The sequence below is a fragment of the Enhydra lutris genome, unplaced genomic scaffold (genome assembly GCF_002288905.1).
Source record: "Enhydra lutris kenyoni isolate GAN:26980312 unplaced genomic scaffold, ASM228890v2 scaffoldscaffold1, whole genome shotgun sequence".
Classification (NCBI taxonomy): Eukaryota; Metazoa; Chordata; class Mammalia; order Carnivora; family Mustelidae; genus Enhydra; species Enhydra lutris.
In genome coordinates this window covers 44,414,386-44,431,032 of record NW_019154085.1, presented here as the reverse complement: position 1 = coordinate 44,431,032, position 16,647 = coordinate 44,414,386, and the positions used below count along the sequence as shown (strand labels likewise).

At 51.9% G+C, this 16,647-nt stretch overlaps 1 protein-coding gene across 1 annotated transcript in view; it reads right to left on the bottom strand.

The window, feature by feature from the left end:
• LOC111145275 (melanophilin) overlaps positions 1-11,315 on the bottom strand; it is a 35,573-nt gene extending 24,258 nt beyond the window's left edge. The window contains exon 1 of the mRNA XM_022500097.1: positions 11,206-11,315. Coding sequence (XP_022355805.1) covers positions 11,206-11,315 — 110 coding nt within the window. The remainder of the gene's footprint in view (positions 1-11,205) is intronic.
• Positions 11,316-16,647: the final 5,332 nt, after the last annotated feature.

Below are 16,647 nucleotides of genomic sequence, written 5' to 3'. Positions count from 1 at the left end.
TGCTACCATGAACCTGATAGTGTCTGTCACCCAGAGGCTGCTGATGAGATCAGTGGTGACGGTCATCAATGTGAGTTTTTCGGCATATGATGAAATGTGTCACCATTTGGAAACTGTTTATGGTGTGACAGAACCTCATATGGATACAAAATGGGATCTGAGTGCAGGACAGATCAATGGAGTTTGGTTCACTGATACGCGTTCAGATCTCACTGTCTACCTACTTTAAGAAACCCCCAGTTGCTGGGTTTCCCGGTAATATGAAAGCACAGCATCTGTAATCATCTGGCAAGACACCCCAAACCCACCCCCTTTTCCCAACTACACATCAACACGAGGCTAGATTTTCTTCAAGTCCTTCAGCCAAAACAACATATTCCAATGCATTCAAAACAGAAGCCAAAACGAGAATTCAACCATCTCCTATTCCACCAGACACGGAAGGGATTTCCGAAAACACGGAACATGCCTGTCTCCTCATTTGTTTTGGAAAAAGTTATGTTTCATAAAAACGTTGTTTCCATTTAGCGTATAAGGGGTTTACTGTTATTATTTTTCAATGGATCAATGAATATTTTAAAAATGCCTGGTTTTAATTTCTGATAGGGTAAATATTGACTTATATAATCCATTCAAACATAAGCCCCTTGGGGTTCTCGATGATTTAAGAATGTAAAGGGACTCTGAGGCCAACATGTTTGAGAACAGCTGATTCCGGGGCAAGTTTGCGGCTGCCGATGCAGAGCAGAGGGCTGAAGGGATGGGCATGGGCGGTGGAATCAGGGACAGATGGAGCAGAAGCTCCGCAGAGGGGTGACCCTGGGATCAGAAACCCACAGCACCGTGCTCTGCCTGTGGACTTCCAGCTTGCCCTGGGGTGCCAACATCCAGAGCCCATAGTAGAGGGGAGATGCCAGCTCTCCTCAAGACAGGCTTAGTAGCCTTGCAGGACATGGTGGGTCTGGTGCAAGGAATGCCCTTTCAAGATAGGACAGGGGAGCGAGGTCCCCTCTTGGCCACAACTGGGTATGGAAGGGGCTAGGGGCAAATGAAGAGGGCAGACCCCTGTGTCCTTGCTCTTCCTTTCTTAGGCTGGGAGTCCGGAGGGGGAGTCCGGTGGAAACGTGTGAGTACTGGGGATGGCCTAGGACCCAGGGTGCGTGGTGCATCCTCTAGGATCAGCTAGGGAGGAGCACACAGTGGCCACGCACCCGTGTCCCCCAGCAGCCACTGAAATAGGGATGAGCTCGGACCATAGCTTCTGCTTCTGGCTCTTGGATTAGGTGATCTTTAGACCCTGTCCCTGGAGGACAGCATGAGGTGCTGGGAAGCCCGGGGACTGGCAGTCTTGGGCTTGGGAGAAGCCACAGAACGTGAGACTGACACCGGGGACCAGGAATCTCAGTGGGGGGTGCCAGCCCCTCCCAATGCCCGGCCAGGATGATTCACGAGCCAAGGTCCTCATTCTGAAAGCAGACCTGACCCTCCACTCTGTCTCAGGGACCAGGAGGGAGCCCATGGGCAGTGCTTACAGCCAAGACCCCCAGCAGCTCTGTCTCCCTGAGGACCCAAAGCAGGAGGTGTGGGGACGATAAAAAGAAAGATAAGACTAAGCCATAAAGAGTCAGAGGAAGAGAGCAGAGTGTCAGACACCAGAGAGGAAGCTGAAGGCTCCTTTTGCTCAGGCTGTGAGGACCCACGAACAATCTCAGATGGGAAACGAACGAACGGCTCTTTTCCGCACAGCTCAGTTGGCTGTGAGTTTTGACTGTGCCACGGAAGCGGCGATCACTGGAATACAGGAAAACTCTCCAAGCAGGAGAAGAAAAGGAGCTGGGTCCTCAGATCAGGAGTTGGCGGACCGCAGGGCGGGTAGACAACCCGCACAACTTGGTTAGGACGCGGCCAGCTCGCGCTGTGGGGCCACGAGTTGGCAGGCAGGTGCTTCTCTGCGAGGCGGAGAGAGGAAGCTGGAGGCACAGGGCAGTTTCCTGTTGCTGCTCTGGCAAATGCCCACACATTTCATGACTTAAAATAACATGGCCTTTTTGCCCGATGGCTCTGGAGGTCAGACATCTGACGTGGCTGTCGCGGGGCCACGATCAAGGTGTTGGCAGGACTGAACTCCTTCCGGGAGGTTCTGAGGGGGTGGGGTGGCATCTGTTCTCTCGCTTTTTCCAGCATCCCGAGGGTGATATTACTGGCCTGAGGCCCCTTCCTCTACCCTTCAGAGCCAGCCCAGGCGGTGGGGTGCCCCTCCCAGCCCTGTCCTGCCTCCCCCCTTCCTTTGATCACCGTGGTGATCACCCTGAGCCCAGCTGGGTGGCCCAGGACCGTCTCCCCACATCCAGGCTGGCTGATTAGCAGCCTTCGTTGCACCTACCGGCACATCCACATAACCTGCCCCAGTCACAGATTCCGGGGGTTGGGAAATGGGCGTCTCTGGGGGCGCGTTATTCTGCCAGAGTTCTGAAAGGAGAGTGGGCGAGTGGAGACCTTACTCCCAGAAGAGATTCCCGAACGTCAACTCCACAGCCCGTGCCCTTCCTGAGAAAATAACCGGCAGATGTGCTCCTGACAGAGCGACGATTCCCAGGTGTGAGCCCAGGAACGCGGTGCTGGGGCCGATGAGTCCCAGAATCAGGATGCCAACTTATTGAAAGCACAGAGCCCAAACTCAGCAGGATGGTTAGTCGCGATGGAAGGAGGACAGTCGAAGAGCAAGTGTGTGGATCTACAGTCCCAAGTGTGTGAATAATTACCAGGAAGGATAATGACGGGAAACAGAAACTCACTAAAGTTCTGTGAAGTACTTGGAGGGGACTGACCACAGGATGTGTGCCAACAGGACAAGTCTGACCAGTCTGCTGCTGCAAGAGCCAGAGGCCCCTGGTCTCGTGGGAGTCCGGGCAGCGCTCTCAGGCTAAGCCCGCTCCTCAGGCCCAGGGCGGTCCCCCAGCTAGGGGGACCTCAAAACCCTTGGGGCAGCATTTCTAAGGCGAGCCTTGTCTGTCCACGTCTCACGCCAGGAGAGCTTCCGGAGAGCGTCTCAGGAGTCCGGATCTGTTTGCAGATTGCGAACCCACAGTTCCACCTGTTTGCCTTTCTGGGGAAGGCTCGCATGGCTAATATTTGATTTTTGGGCTGTGCCCTTGAAAACAGGGTGTGCTATTTCAGTAAGCTCTGTCCTCGCCTAGGGGCATGAGTCACTGCCTGGGCTGAGTGCTCCCGCTCCCCCTGCGCTTTGCGATGACCCAGTCCTTTCCAGCACAGAGGCTGCTGAGAAGCCACCTCCACAGATGGGGGCGCAGCCCAGGAGACTGCAAACTCGGGGTCTCACCGAATCCTGGGGGCAGCCCGCACACTGGCCATTGAGTACAGGCTCTGAAATGCCATGCGGAGGCTCCCCTTTCTCTCTGCTGTGCACGTCCGTCGGGTGAGGCTGCAGGTGTCCTGGGCCCCAGCTCTTCCCCGGATGGAGGAAGTCAAAGAGCTAGGCCCTTCCGTGCATGTTCCCTGCAAGGAGGTTTCCTGAAGTGCTAGTCTGTACTTACGTGACGTTAAAAAATCACGTGTATCTTTTCTGTAGCTAAGACCTCTTAATACCCGAGTCATGAGGATGAACGTTGAACACTTAGAAAACCCTCCCCCACACAGTCTCACAGTTAACCAGTCTGGACACCCTTCACAGGCGGGCCCACCCTCGATGTCTGGTCCTGGAATCACAGCTAATAAGAACCGCAGAGCGGCAAGCCTGTCTAGGGAGTAAATGATGTAACACACTCAAAGCCCCAAGCGCACATTCATCATTTGTGCACATTTGAAGACGGCCATGAGTCTTTCTGTGGTCAGGCACTGGGCTGGGCGCTAGGGACCAAACTGAGCCCTCACTGGGCTTAGATATGGGCGGGGAGACAGATTCAGACCTAAGTGCTGCAGAGGGAGATCCAGCAGGCTAAGCAGAAAGATATGGTATTCAGAGAACAGTGGCTATTTCAGAAAGCAATCTGGGGAGGTTTCTCTGAGGTGGTGATGTCTGAGAAGGGATGGGAGTGATATGAAGGAAGGTGCAATGGGGAGACCTGGAGGAAAGGTCACTGGGGGCCATGGGGAGAAAGACAGCAGGGCAGGGAGGTGGAGGGGAGATGTCCAGCAGAAAGATGGACTGGAATGAACTGGGGTGGCTCTGTGTGACCAGCGAGTCACAGCTGGCTCAATGAGGCTTATCAAGGCATGAAATGTGGGATGAGAAGGAAAGAGTGGAAATGACCATGATGCCTGGGCACTTGACCTCAGCAACCAGGCTGATTCCAAGATGGGGAAGTGGAGACCTTAGAGGAATCAAGACCTGCCTTAGACACGCTGTGTTAGAGATGCCGGTTAGACCCCAGCCGAGGGGCTCAGCAGCCATTTGTCTACATGCCTTGCAGGTTCAGAAGACAGTTCTTGGCTGAGGTCATATATTTGGGATTTGCTGTCTAGACCCACAACATCCAATATGGTAGCCACAAAGCACACGGGGTTACTTCAGCCAGTTACAATGAGAAAAACAAACACAAAGTTGGTTCCCCAGTTGTATCAGGCGCATCTCAAGGGCTTAACAGGTGCAGGTGGCTACTGGTCCCCACTCTGGAGAGAGATGTAGCTCAGTTCCTCGGTCCATGGGGCAGTGTGGGTTCAGGGGGCATCAGAACCATGGTGCTGGTGTGCACCCTCAGGGAATGGGTGCGCACAGAGCAGAGCTCAGATGGGGTCCCCGACCCTCTGAATGTGACTACTGTGGTGGGGGGTCTAGGAAGATCAGCAAAGAAACAGAAGGCACTAGACCCCCAGATGTGAGTGTGGGGGAATACAGCAAGAAAAAGGTCAATGAGTTCAGAGCCTCTGGTCTTATTAGACTTTTCTATGCATTTTTTAAAAAAGTGAAATGCCACAAACCCATACATTTTCACCACCTGCTTTTTCCACTTGGTATCTTGTGAACTGGTCATGAAGATTTATTGCTACAGCTTTATTTCTAATGGGCCCCAGGTGATCCATTGTTGAATTCATGGTTAAAGTTGGTTACTTGGCAAAAACTTGTAATTTTGGACATTGGGGTCTTTCTAGTTCCTCACTCTTAATGATCCTTGCTGTGAGGGATAGCCTCTCTTGGTTCTCTCCTTTGTATGACTTTTAGCCAAGAGCTTGCTGGCTCAAAGGGCTCGCCCCCATTGTAGGGCTTTGGCTATGCTATGCCAGACTGATCTCTGCAAAGGTCTAATGTATCCCTCATTTCAGTCCTGCATTCACCCACACTCTTCAGCCAGGCTGACTACTGGGATTCTCATTCATCTTTGGAAATACGTGAAAACGATATATTTTGATTAGTTATCATTTCTTTTGTTATTCTTTCAGTTATTTCTTCATTTTTTTCTTGATTATGTGCATTTCTTCTTTGGTGAATTTCCTGTTCATATCCTTTTCCCAGTTCATTGGTTTTTTGGGTGGTTTTCTAATTTGGAAAACTTACTTATCTTTTTGATTTTAAGAAGCCCCTTATATATCAAGGATAGGAATCCTCGCCATTTCTGTTATATTGTTTCTTCTTTTTAAAAATTAAAAATTTTTTTCAAAATTTCATATATGTACGCATTTATTTAGTCAATACTTATTGATTGTTTCTGTTCTAATTTCTCCCTGCGTTGCCATATGTTGGTTCTTTTGCTGCAAGATTCTATACGTATTTACCCATATTCTCTCCCAGGAATATTCCTAGTTACATGGCTCATGTTTTTAACATTTCAATTAAAAATCCGAGATTAACTCTCACTCCTGCTGGTGGTCAACTGTCCCCAGACTGTCCCCAGACAGTCCCCAACTTTCCTACTGGTATGAAATGTTACCTTTGTTGTAGCAGAAATTGTTATACACACTGCTGTATTTCAGACTTTTCCATATTGTTTCATTGGTGACATCTGTGAAGGACCACTTTAATTACTGTAGCACTGAAATAATTTATCTCCTGGAACAAAGCCCCTCTTACTAATTTTATTTAAACTGTTCTATCTTACATCTTTGTTCTTCCATACCGTTTTCTCACATTCCCCAAAGTGCCTTGGGAATTTGACCGGGGTTATGGTTCACTGATTCCCCCGAAGTAAGATGCTCCAGTTCTCTAGAGCACGTGGTGTCACCTGTTATTTATTTCACATTTTCGAATGTTGCTCCATAATGTTTTGTGTTATTCTTCATACTGTTTTTGCACATGGCTGATATGTATATTTCTGGGTACCTCATCTTTTTATTGTAAATAGAATCTTTTTCTATATATCTTCTAATTGATTATTTTCGATGTCTAAGAAGGGGACCCTGATTTTTTTTTATATTCTTTTGTAATTAGCCAGACTACAAAATTCTCTTTTTTCCTGGTTTTACAGAGAACGACCTTGGGTTTTCACATCTGCAGGTCATAGCTATGGATCTCCATGACCACAGGCTTTATTTTGTTATCTTCTCTAATTGCATTGGCCAGCACATCAGGAACAAGGCTAAATCAGCAGTGATGAATGCTGATGATAGAAATCCTTTGCTTGTTTCTAACATTAATATATCTTGATGACTCTTGTTTGAGGGACTCTTTCATCATGTTAAGAAATTATTTTTATTTCTATTTTATTAATTTAACAAAATTATCAGAAATAGCAAGCTACCAAACACTCTTCTGTGGCACTGAGATAATCCTATGTTTTTTTTTTTTTTTAAAGATTATATTTATTTATTTAAGAAAGCAAGAGCGTGAGAGCAGAGGGGGAGGGGAAGAGGGAGAGATGCAGGCAGATCCCAGGACACACTGGGATCCTGATCTGAGCCGCAGGCAGATGCTCAACCTACTGAGCCACCCAGATATCCCCAAATAATCCTACATTCTGTCTCCCTAGCACCCAGGGTGGCTCACAGCCCAGGCCCTGTACAAGGTAGCAGACTTGGCATAAAGAGGACAGTGCTCTCACACAAGGGTCTGTCCAACTTAAGGCTCGATGTTCATCTACAGCAAGACACATGTCCTCATTATACAGACCACCAGTCAGGACTCGATGGTAGGAAACAGGTAGTAAGTTAAATCTACCCTAAACCGCCTTACGGATGCCAATGTTGTTAACATCCTAATTTTCTCTATCTCTGAATTTTGGATTCTTTGGAAGGCAGCATCATGTCCTGATGGGAAGCCAGGAATGATAGGACACTTTGTACAGTGAACACCCCACTCCCAGGTGCCTGGTCCCACACACCAACCACAGGGAGAGATTTCTATGTGCCTGGGGCTACAGCAAAGATGGCGTGGCTTCCTCCCTTCTTGTCCACTTCCTGAAAGAGCCTGCAAGGAAAGCCACCCATTCGGGTGTGTCTGACACTCTATGTGTCTGCTTCCTAGGGGAGCTAGACCCTAGGAAAACTCCTTCCAGTTGATTTGGAGGAGCGGCATCTGTGTTGTCTATCCGCCCAAGTATCAGCAACCTGGGCCAGCTCATCTGTCACGTGCTTTGACAGAGGAGACCCGACGGTGTATTGCTCCTACAGCTTGATCCAGCAGGCGCTGGATTCTTTCCCCAGGGCTCTGTCCCAGGAGCCTTTACAGTGGACTCGTCCTTCCATGTCTGGGGAGAAATACACCTAATACACATTTCTGTTAACTTGTAAATATTAAAAGAAATACTGTTGTTGTCTGTTTTCCAAATGGTCTATGCAGTAGTCATTTAGCAAATGGCTCCGCATCAAATTTGCTCCTGGCGAGTCAGGCCCGTATGCTGTGTCCTCCTGATGTGTATTCGGGATAGGAAAGTTCTTCTCATTTAGTGAACACGTTTCTTGGTTTCACCGTTGTTTTCCCATTCACTCGGTTCTATCAGTGGCTGTGGCTGGTTCCTTGAGCCAAGCCTTCCATCTGGCATCCCTTCTGGAGGACAGCAAAGACTTCAGAAACCCAACCGGGCGATTCCCAAGGTGCTCAGTTTGTCACGGCTACCAGCTTGTGGTCACCGGACCATGACTTCTCTGTTCAGCTGGTTCAAAGATCAGAGAACTAGATTGCTCACATGATAGCCAACCGCTCTGTCGAACCAATTCTGGTGTCAGGAACCCAGAGTCTTTATTTTTAGGCTGGTTGAGCCGTGCCCCTTCCCAGCAGAGCTGCCTGTCTGGGTTGAAATTCAATCCACGTGTCCTGACCTCATGATACTCATCGTGTCCATCCCTGTGCCTCGGGACTACATGCCCGGGTCCTGCGGCGGCCTGGGGTCAGCGGGACACTGCAGCAAATGTTCCTCATGGTCAGAGATGGCTTTAGTTTGTGTTGCATATTTAACTAACAGTACAGTGAATGAGAAATGAAACCATCCAAAATGGTAAGAGCTATAAAAGCCCTTCCCTTCCTCCTCCCTCCCAGAATGACTCTTTTCTTCCCAAACGTATCACCTGCTACATCCCTGTTTGTGCCACAGGGACTGGTCACGGTAATGGCCCCGGGCTTCACCACCCTTGGCTCAATGTTACTGTGACACAGCCCTTCCCCGACACAGCCTCTCAGCAGATCACATTTCCAGAGGTGGGACAATACTCCATGGCATTAATGTCCCCCAGGCAGCCTCCTCTGGTCTGGGAGGGGGCATTTGACAAGCCCACCCCAAGCACAGGGCAGGCCCAGTCGACACAGCAGAGCAGGCTCATCCCCCTACACCCTTGCCTCCCTCTTCCAGAACTATCTTTTTCTGAGCAGACAGCATCAGGTACTGCTGAGTGAAGGGGGCACCCTGACCATATCTGTCCTGGGGGTCTGGCCTGGGCCACAGGCTGCACCCAGGACAGGGGGAATCATGGTTCACATTGATGTAGGAGCCTTCTGTTTCCAACAGCATCGACAGGCCAGCTGGGCCTGGCTCCTCTTGGCAATGTGAACGGCCCCAAGGACTATGACAGTGAGGAATGCTGGATATCAGAAGGGACTCACCTTCATGCAGTAAGCACAAGGGTTTCTGCGAGACCCACTTCAGCTGTCTACACCAAGGAGGAGCAGCCCAGCTCACGGGTCTCTGGGACAGAGGCTGCCTCTTGCGATCTGGCCCAGGGGGTCCTCCCTCTGCTCCCTGAGAGCTGGGTTCCCCTCCTTCACATTTATCCGTGTTTCCATTTACACTTAAAATACACGTGGACAACAGCTGGGCTACCTGCAGGCAGGGTCTGGTCCATCCCTGGGGACGGGGGTGCTGTCAAGAGGGAGGGGTAGGCTGGTTTTGCTGGCAAGAACACTGTGGCCCCCGTCAGGGCCCAGTGGTCATGACCAGGGCAGGGGAGCTGTTCTGGTAAGAGTGAGAGGATGCTGCAGTGTTCATAGGAAGAAGGGAAAGAGAGGGAGGGACTTCAGCATGTGGCAAAGCGGGGTCATTGGAGGCAGAGGGAGATAGGACAGAGCGCAGGGCAGGCAGCTCTGGCCCCTGCGTGGGACTTGGAGGTCGGGTCAGGTCCAGACCTGCCAAGGGCTCCAGTGTGAGGTCTAGTGTGGGCGCGTTAGGACCCCTCCCCGCTGTCACCATGCTTGTTTCCCTTAGTGTCTGGTCCTTTGTCAGGGACTTTGTTCTGCGTGGGGACCCAGAGGTCCCTTCAATGCTTGTCCTTCTCTGTCCCCTTGGGGGCTCTGGACTCTCTCCTGAAGGGGGGTCTCCTTCTGCCTGGTGACAACACTCTGGGGTCAGTCGAGTAATGCTCCTCCCACGTGAAAACTGTGCACATTCCTAGTTCCTGGGACCGTGCATATCGGGATTGTGCAGACGGGATGAAGTCAAGTGTCTTGAGGTGGAAAGCTCCTCTGGATTTTCTGGGTGGGCCCAGTGTCATCACAGGTCCTTACAAGGCGCAGAGGGACAAGGAGGGGGAAAGTGGAGTCAGGGCTGGGTGCCAGGCTGACTGCCCAGAGGACAGAGGCTGGGCCAGGGGCCAGGGAGTGCGGGTACCCTGGATGCTGGGGAAGGCAAAGACAAAGATTCCTCCCTGGAGCTTCTAGAAGGATCACAGGCCTGCTGACACCTTGATACTCAGACTTCTGACCTCCAGAACCAGGAGAAATGAATGCATGATAAGCCACTAAATTTACAGTGATGACAACAGCTCCAGGAAGCTGACACAAATACCAGCTATTGGTGAAAAGTCCACAATCCTTTCTGAGCTCCCAGCCAGCACACGCAGCATCCACTTGTCCATCTGATGTCCCACAGACAACCTAACCGCAATGTGTCTGAACTCTTTCCTGGTTCCCCCAAACCTGCTCCTCGTTGCCATCCCCCGGGGAGGTGGTGACCACCCAGCCTCCCAGCTACTCAGGCCAGGACCCTGGAGTCACCCTTGGCACCCATGCATGCGGGTGTGGGCAGACTTGCTGGCTCCGCCCTCAAAGTCCACCTGACTGCTCCTCGGGAGCCCATGGTTCACCAAGTAGAAGCCGGGTCTCAACCCCTGCTTGACGGCGGCTGGGACTCGGAAGGCCTGGGTCCCACAGAGGCCTGCCAGGCCCCACACGCTGGCACCCCACTCCTCTCCTACCTGCTCTCTGCTTCTGCCCAGAGTGCCCTTTCAGGAATCTGCTTTGTTGCCCCCCTCCTCCCTGAATCTTTGCTCCAGTGTCCCCTTGATAGGACTACCAGCCCCCACAGACACGGAGAAAGGATGATAAAGGTGCACAGGGCACAGCTAATTGTTATGGGGGTGGGGTGGGGTGGGGGGTAAATAATGGCGGAGGGTGTTGGTTCCACCCATGGCTGCCCACTCGAGGATGGGTGCCACCCAGCACTCTGGAAAGACAGACAAAGCCAGCCTTGGTCCTAAAACGGCTCCATTCTGGCTTTCTGGGTATTCCGCTATTCTATCACCTGTAGCTTGCTATGTCATGGCCGAAGCATCACCAGGCTCAGGAGACAAGGTGACCCTGAAGCTGGGTCAACAGGAAATAAGACTATTCAGGGAACACCTACACGCAGGTTAGAAAGTCAGATCCCCTAGTTTTAATTAGGTGGAAGGCAAGCCCAGAAAGGGGGATGGTTCCCAGCGGCTGGCTTCCCATCCCGTGTCCCACACTGATGCTTCCTGCTGTCTGCCCATCCTGGGGCACCCTGCGAGGCCCCCCCACCGCCCACTGCAGAGGACGCCGGAGAGAGGAGCTCGGCCCCACACACTTACTCCAGTCTTTCCTCTTCTTTCCTTCTCAGTTCAAAGTCCCTCTGAACCACTTCCCAGACGTGCTTGGCCTCTTCGTCCGTAAGCTTGGAAAGATCCAGTTTTCTCCCCATCCTGCTTGTCGGGGTCACACCTGAAAAAGACAGCATCACCGGTGGTCACCCCGGAAGCCTGTGGACAGCAGCTAAGCCACAAAGTAAGAGGCAAAACAGAACACACTGAGTTCTGGGCAGTCTGTCTGGACCTGGGTGGAATGCTTTTCTAAAACAGGCCAATTTGTGTAGTTTAAAGGTGTCATATTTATGTGTGAAATCCCTGCACCCTTGGGACTCACACACTTAGCCACAGGGCCCTCTGTCCTTCCGATGTGACATAACGTCGGTGATGTCAGTATCTAGGGGCACCCCGCTTTCCCCCATTCCTGGGCCATGCTCTGCCACGGGAACCCCAGAAATGCTGGGGAAATGCTAGAGATGCGCTCCATCCCTGGGGCTTCTGCCTTAGAACTCCTGGGGGAGCAACACCACAGAAAAGAGGTAATGTCTCCCCAGATTCCTGGTCAAGGTGCAGAGTCGGCCAGTGCGTGCCCTGGCCTGCTGAGAGGTGGCCCTGGTGTGATGCCTATGAGGTTACAGTGTCTGTGGGGTGGGGGAGGGTGATGTGCGTTCTTCCCATGGTGAGGTCGAAGTGCAGGCCAATGACGGGGTACCAAGCCCGTGGGCAGCAAGGTCAGCGGGAGCTCGGTATACCCGAAGGAGATCGGCTGTGGGAGCTGCAAACCCAGGCGCACGCTGGCTTCACCGGCAGCTCAGGCTGTCCTGACATCCCTGCCTCACCCTCCAAGATCCTGACTTCATTCAACTGCTTAACAGAATTAAGGGCCCTTAACATTGTGTGACGCCCTGATTCTAGGTCACCTGCTGGCCAGGAAGGAGACTTCAGGTCATTTTATGCCCTATTTGTAGACGATAAGCCAGATCCAAGTCAATGCTAAAAGGGCAAGGAAGAAAAACTCAAACGCCAAAAGCCAAGATAAGTAGAACCTTAGAACCTTGCATGCTGTTCAAAGTGCTTCCTATGGGGTGCCTGGGTGGCTCAGTCAGTTAAGTGTCTGCCTTCGTCATGATCCCAGGGTCCTGGGATGCAGCCCAGTGTCTGGATCCCTGCTCAGCAGGCACCCTGCTTCTCCTTCTCCCTCTGCCACTCCTCCTACTTGGGCTCTCACACTCTCTCTCAAATAAATAAATAAAATCTAAAAAAAACCCAAAACACAACAACAGTGTGCCTCGTGGACAGATTTTCAGGCCCTGCCCAGACCTCCTGATTCAGAATTTGTGTTTTAATGAGATTCCCGGGGTTGGGGGTCATGTTCAAAGAGGAGTGGGCCAATGTTGCTGGTCCTGGGACCCCTCTGAGCCGGAAAGGTCTAGTGAAGCAGGACAGGGACACTGAGGGGTTGGCTGAGCAGAGAACGGGGACGGATGGGCCCTCCTGCTGGCTCTTCCCACAGAGAAATCACACGGGCCTCACAGATGCCAATGCTGCCATCACACGGGGCATGACACTGAGGCATTACCACACCAGGGAGGACTTTGCCCAGGGATTTGAGCAAGCAGGGTTGGGGGAGCTTCCCAGAGGGGACCACCCTGCTCACCCCATCATGCCCATCCTTTGAACATTTCTTTGCACCTTCTGCTGTGACTGCCGCTGTCCCATCCGTCCCTGTCAAGCTCCAGGAGGCACAGACTTTGTCCTTTGCCTGGCATGCAGCAGGCACTGTTCTGGGCTCCCAGTGCTCTGACCCCCTGCACACTGCCCCTGGGACCAAGGACGAGGCTGCCACACTCATGTCAGCTCTTCTCTAGGCACCAAGGTTCAGGGGAAGATGTGGGTTGGGTGACAGTTGTGCCGGGGGGAACAGAATTTGAGAATCTCCGTGTGACTTCGACAAGTCTTCACTGGGGACTAAAACCCGTTTCTCGGGATCCCATCTGTCTGCTCTCCCTGGGAATTCTTTAAGCCGACTGAAAACTTGATTTTGCTTCTGAATTCTGGGGAGCAGCTCTCTTCCAGTCTGCTGACCATTTGAATGTTCATCATGGAGACATCAACGAACTTGCTCTGGGCCAGGGATGGACTCGGATTTGTTTCACAAGGGGTGAGTTTTGTCAAGTGACCTTTTCAGGGCAGCATCCAGATACCATCTAAAACGAAAATTTCCTCAGAGCTCCCATGGCCCTCAACGAAAATATTCCCTGACTTGTGCCTTAAATTGGTGAGAAATAATTTCTTCATTTTTTTGCACCAAATCCTCAGTATTTCCCCCTTTGAGCATGATGCTGTGAATGATGCATTCTAAAGTCGCCTCAATGTGCCAGACTCATTCAAACTATTTTCATCGACAGCTGAATTTAGATTTTTGGACAAGAAAGCGTTAAAACAAAATTCCCTGTTGCCGTTCTAGAATACACAATTTCTGGTTTTTGAAAAACTGGAAGAAAAAGTTCTTTCTTGGTGGATGACTGGGGTTGATTCATTTTTCTCAAACCAGTTTTGAAAAAAAAAATTGTATCCTAAGAAGCACATCCATGGTGAGAGAGCCGTGACCGTCAGCTGACTAATTACCATGGTCTCCTCTCGAAAGAGACACACAATTCCAAGCTTCCTTTAAGAAGCTTAGATAGTGGGGCGCCTGGGTGGCTCAGTGGGTTAGGCCGCTGCCTTCGGCTCAGGTCATGGTCTCAGGGTCCTGGGATCGAGCCCCGCATCGGGCTCTCTGCTCAGCAGGGAGCCTGCTTCCTCCTCTCTCTCTGCCTGCCTCCTCCTCTCTCTCTGCCTGCCTCTCTGCCTGCTTGTGATCTCTCTCTGTCAAATAAATAAATAAAAGAAATCTTTTTTAAAAAAAAAAAAAGAAGCTTAGATAGTGAGGGGCGGGGGAGAGAGGCAAAACAAAAGGAAGCTAGAATACTCTTCTCGCTGTGCAAGCCTAGTTAGCCGAGAGCAAGCTCGGTGGCTGGTAAATGGATGGATGGGAAGGCCGCTAACTCGCCAGAACAGTCCCCTGATGCTGAGGACATGGCCTCCCTCCCCTCTCACATCCTTCCTCTCCCCTCCCCGGGGGCCCCCTCCCCAGACTGTTCTTTCTCTTGGGAGCTTCTTGCTCATAAGGAGGGCTTCTTGGTTTCCAAGCTCAGACAGCAAAGACCACCAAGGCCCCAGGGACCAGATGCACGCTGGACCTGGAGGGTCTGGGCACCTCTGGCGGAGGGGTGCCCGCCAAGAGCGGGTGAGCCCCTCAGAAGCAGGCTGACATATGCACAGGGGGGACCAGAAGGCCGAGAGTGACAAGCGGCCCCACCTGCTTCTACAGAAATGGTGGCACCGTGGCTTAGCTCCCTCTTGGAAGTTATGATTGTGACACTGAGTTATCATGGGAAGTGACCTATGTTCGCTATACTCTGTTTAAAAAGCCAGAATGGATGTGATCTAAATTGTGAAAAACATGGATCTGACCCAGCCAAACCAAGCACCATGCGGTTGGACGTCACCTGAAAAATTGAGCTTAGTGCTTATGTTGAGCTCTGACCCAACTTCCAGGAGAGCCGGGGGTGCGGGGCAAGGAGGGAAGGAAGAGGGATTCCAAAGCTGGGATCCGCCTGTAGGAGGCTGTGCCATGCTCTGGGGTGAATGGAGGGGGAGGCTCCCAGCGCAGCCAGGGGCTGAGAGCCAAGGGCCTGTGACCCGGGTCTGCATCTACCGTGACTGAGTCTTCCCACTTAGTGAATTAAGGACATGCGGAGGCTTTTAGTGCTTTTTGAACACTATCTTTAGAAAGTAACCCTAAACTGCATGGAGAATACTTTCGACTTGAGCATTTACAATGCACAGACCAAAAGTCGCTGGCACCCCCTGCGGCTTGCCTCGGGCTGATATGCTGCTGTGGACAACCCCCTGCGAGGCACAGCCACATCATGGGACAAAATGGGCTCACGGAGGGGACAGCCCTTCAACTAATTATCTGTCTCCCATCACTACACACTGTGCTTGCTCCCTGAGACCCTGATCTGCCCCTGGAACCCCTCCACCCACAACAGTCCCGGGGGACCATGAGGGCAGAGAGCCTGTGGACCCACCCACCACCCAGGATAGGGGCTGCTTTTGTCCCTGCCCGCACCCAGGGAAACCTCCCAGGGCGTGTGTGGCTGGGAGAGTCGACTCCGCCGGTCTCCAAGTCATGAGGTTCGTACATGAAATGCTTTCAATTTCGCCTGTTCCACTGCTCAGATTTAATCACCTTTTTAATCTCTGAGACGGTTAGCCCTCCCTAATGGTTTTGTAGTTGTAATGGAGAAAAGCAAGGGTGTCGTGGTGATAAAAGAGTTGCAAAGACCATGGAATGGGTTTTACACCGTGGATATATCCCAGATGCGGACCACTGAATTTCAATGGTGCGTCGTGTTTCTTTCTCTGTTCAAGAATTGCATTCATAGTCTGGCCAAGTTCAAGGGAAGTGTGGGTGGGGGCTCCTCCTACAGGACATTTGACTTGACCAACCTCCTGGGTCAGCTGCCCTTTGAGCCTTGGAACAATGGCGCTTATGAGCGGTCACCTGCCCTGAGCAAATAAAGCTGGAAAACAAGTCCAAGTTTGTCAAGAAATGCCCAACTCCCAAAGGAGGCAGGAAGGCTCTCTGACTCAGAATCGAGGCCACGGCGGTGTCCTTGCTGATAAAGGTGCAGACACATTCCCAAGGGAAGGCAAACGTGCTAGCTGTGGGGCCATCGGTGTTGACCCCGCTGGCTGTTTCCCAAATGCCACCCTCTGCGCTGGCGGGTGTGGCTGTTTCTGTGGCCAAGCCTTGCTGCTCTTTAGAAGCAACCAAAGCCCCAGCCCTTGTCAGCTGCAAAATGAGCGCATTTCCACCCAGAAGCTTCCTCAGACCCCCACTCAAGGTGCTGCTGCTCCAGCAGCAACTGCACTGGGGGAGGTCTCTATAGGTTGCCCCCTGCCCCGCCACCTGTCCCTTCTCTCTGCTCTCTCAGGTCTCTGGGCGGTTGCTGGTGATGCTTGTCATCTATACACACACGTAGCTTCTGCATGTGCAGCTAAAGCTTCAGCCCCAGTGTCTGCAGCAAGAATAGGTGAGGGGTGAGGCTGCAGGGAGAGGACAGGGCCGAGGGTCAGGAGCTGGGGTCCCATCCCGGTGCAGGTACCAGCTGGCCCTGTGACTTAGGACAACTTCCCGCCTCTCTGGATCTCAGCTTTCCCATCTGGGTCATGGGCAGCTTCGGGCTCCAGGAGCTCTCCAGCCCTCTCCAGCCCTGCAAGCTGCCCGAATATTAGAGAAAAGGGAGGCTATAGGATGGGGGGAGGGGCAGAGCTTTTCCTCAGGGGTTGCTTCTCAAGCAAATAAGATAGTCAGCCCCAGAAGGCTGACCCAACCAT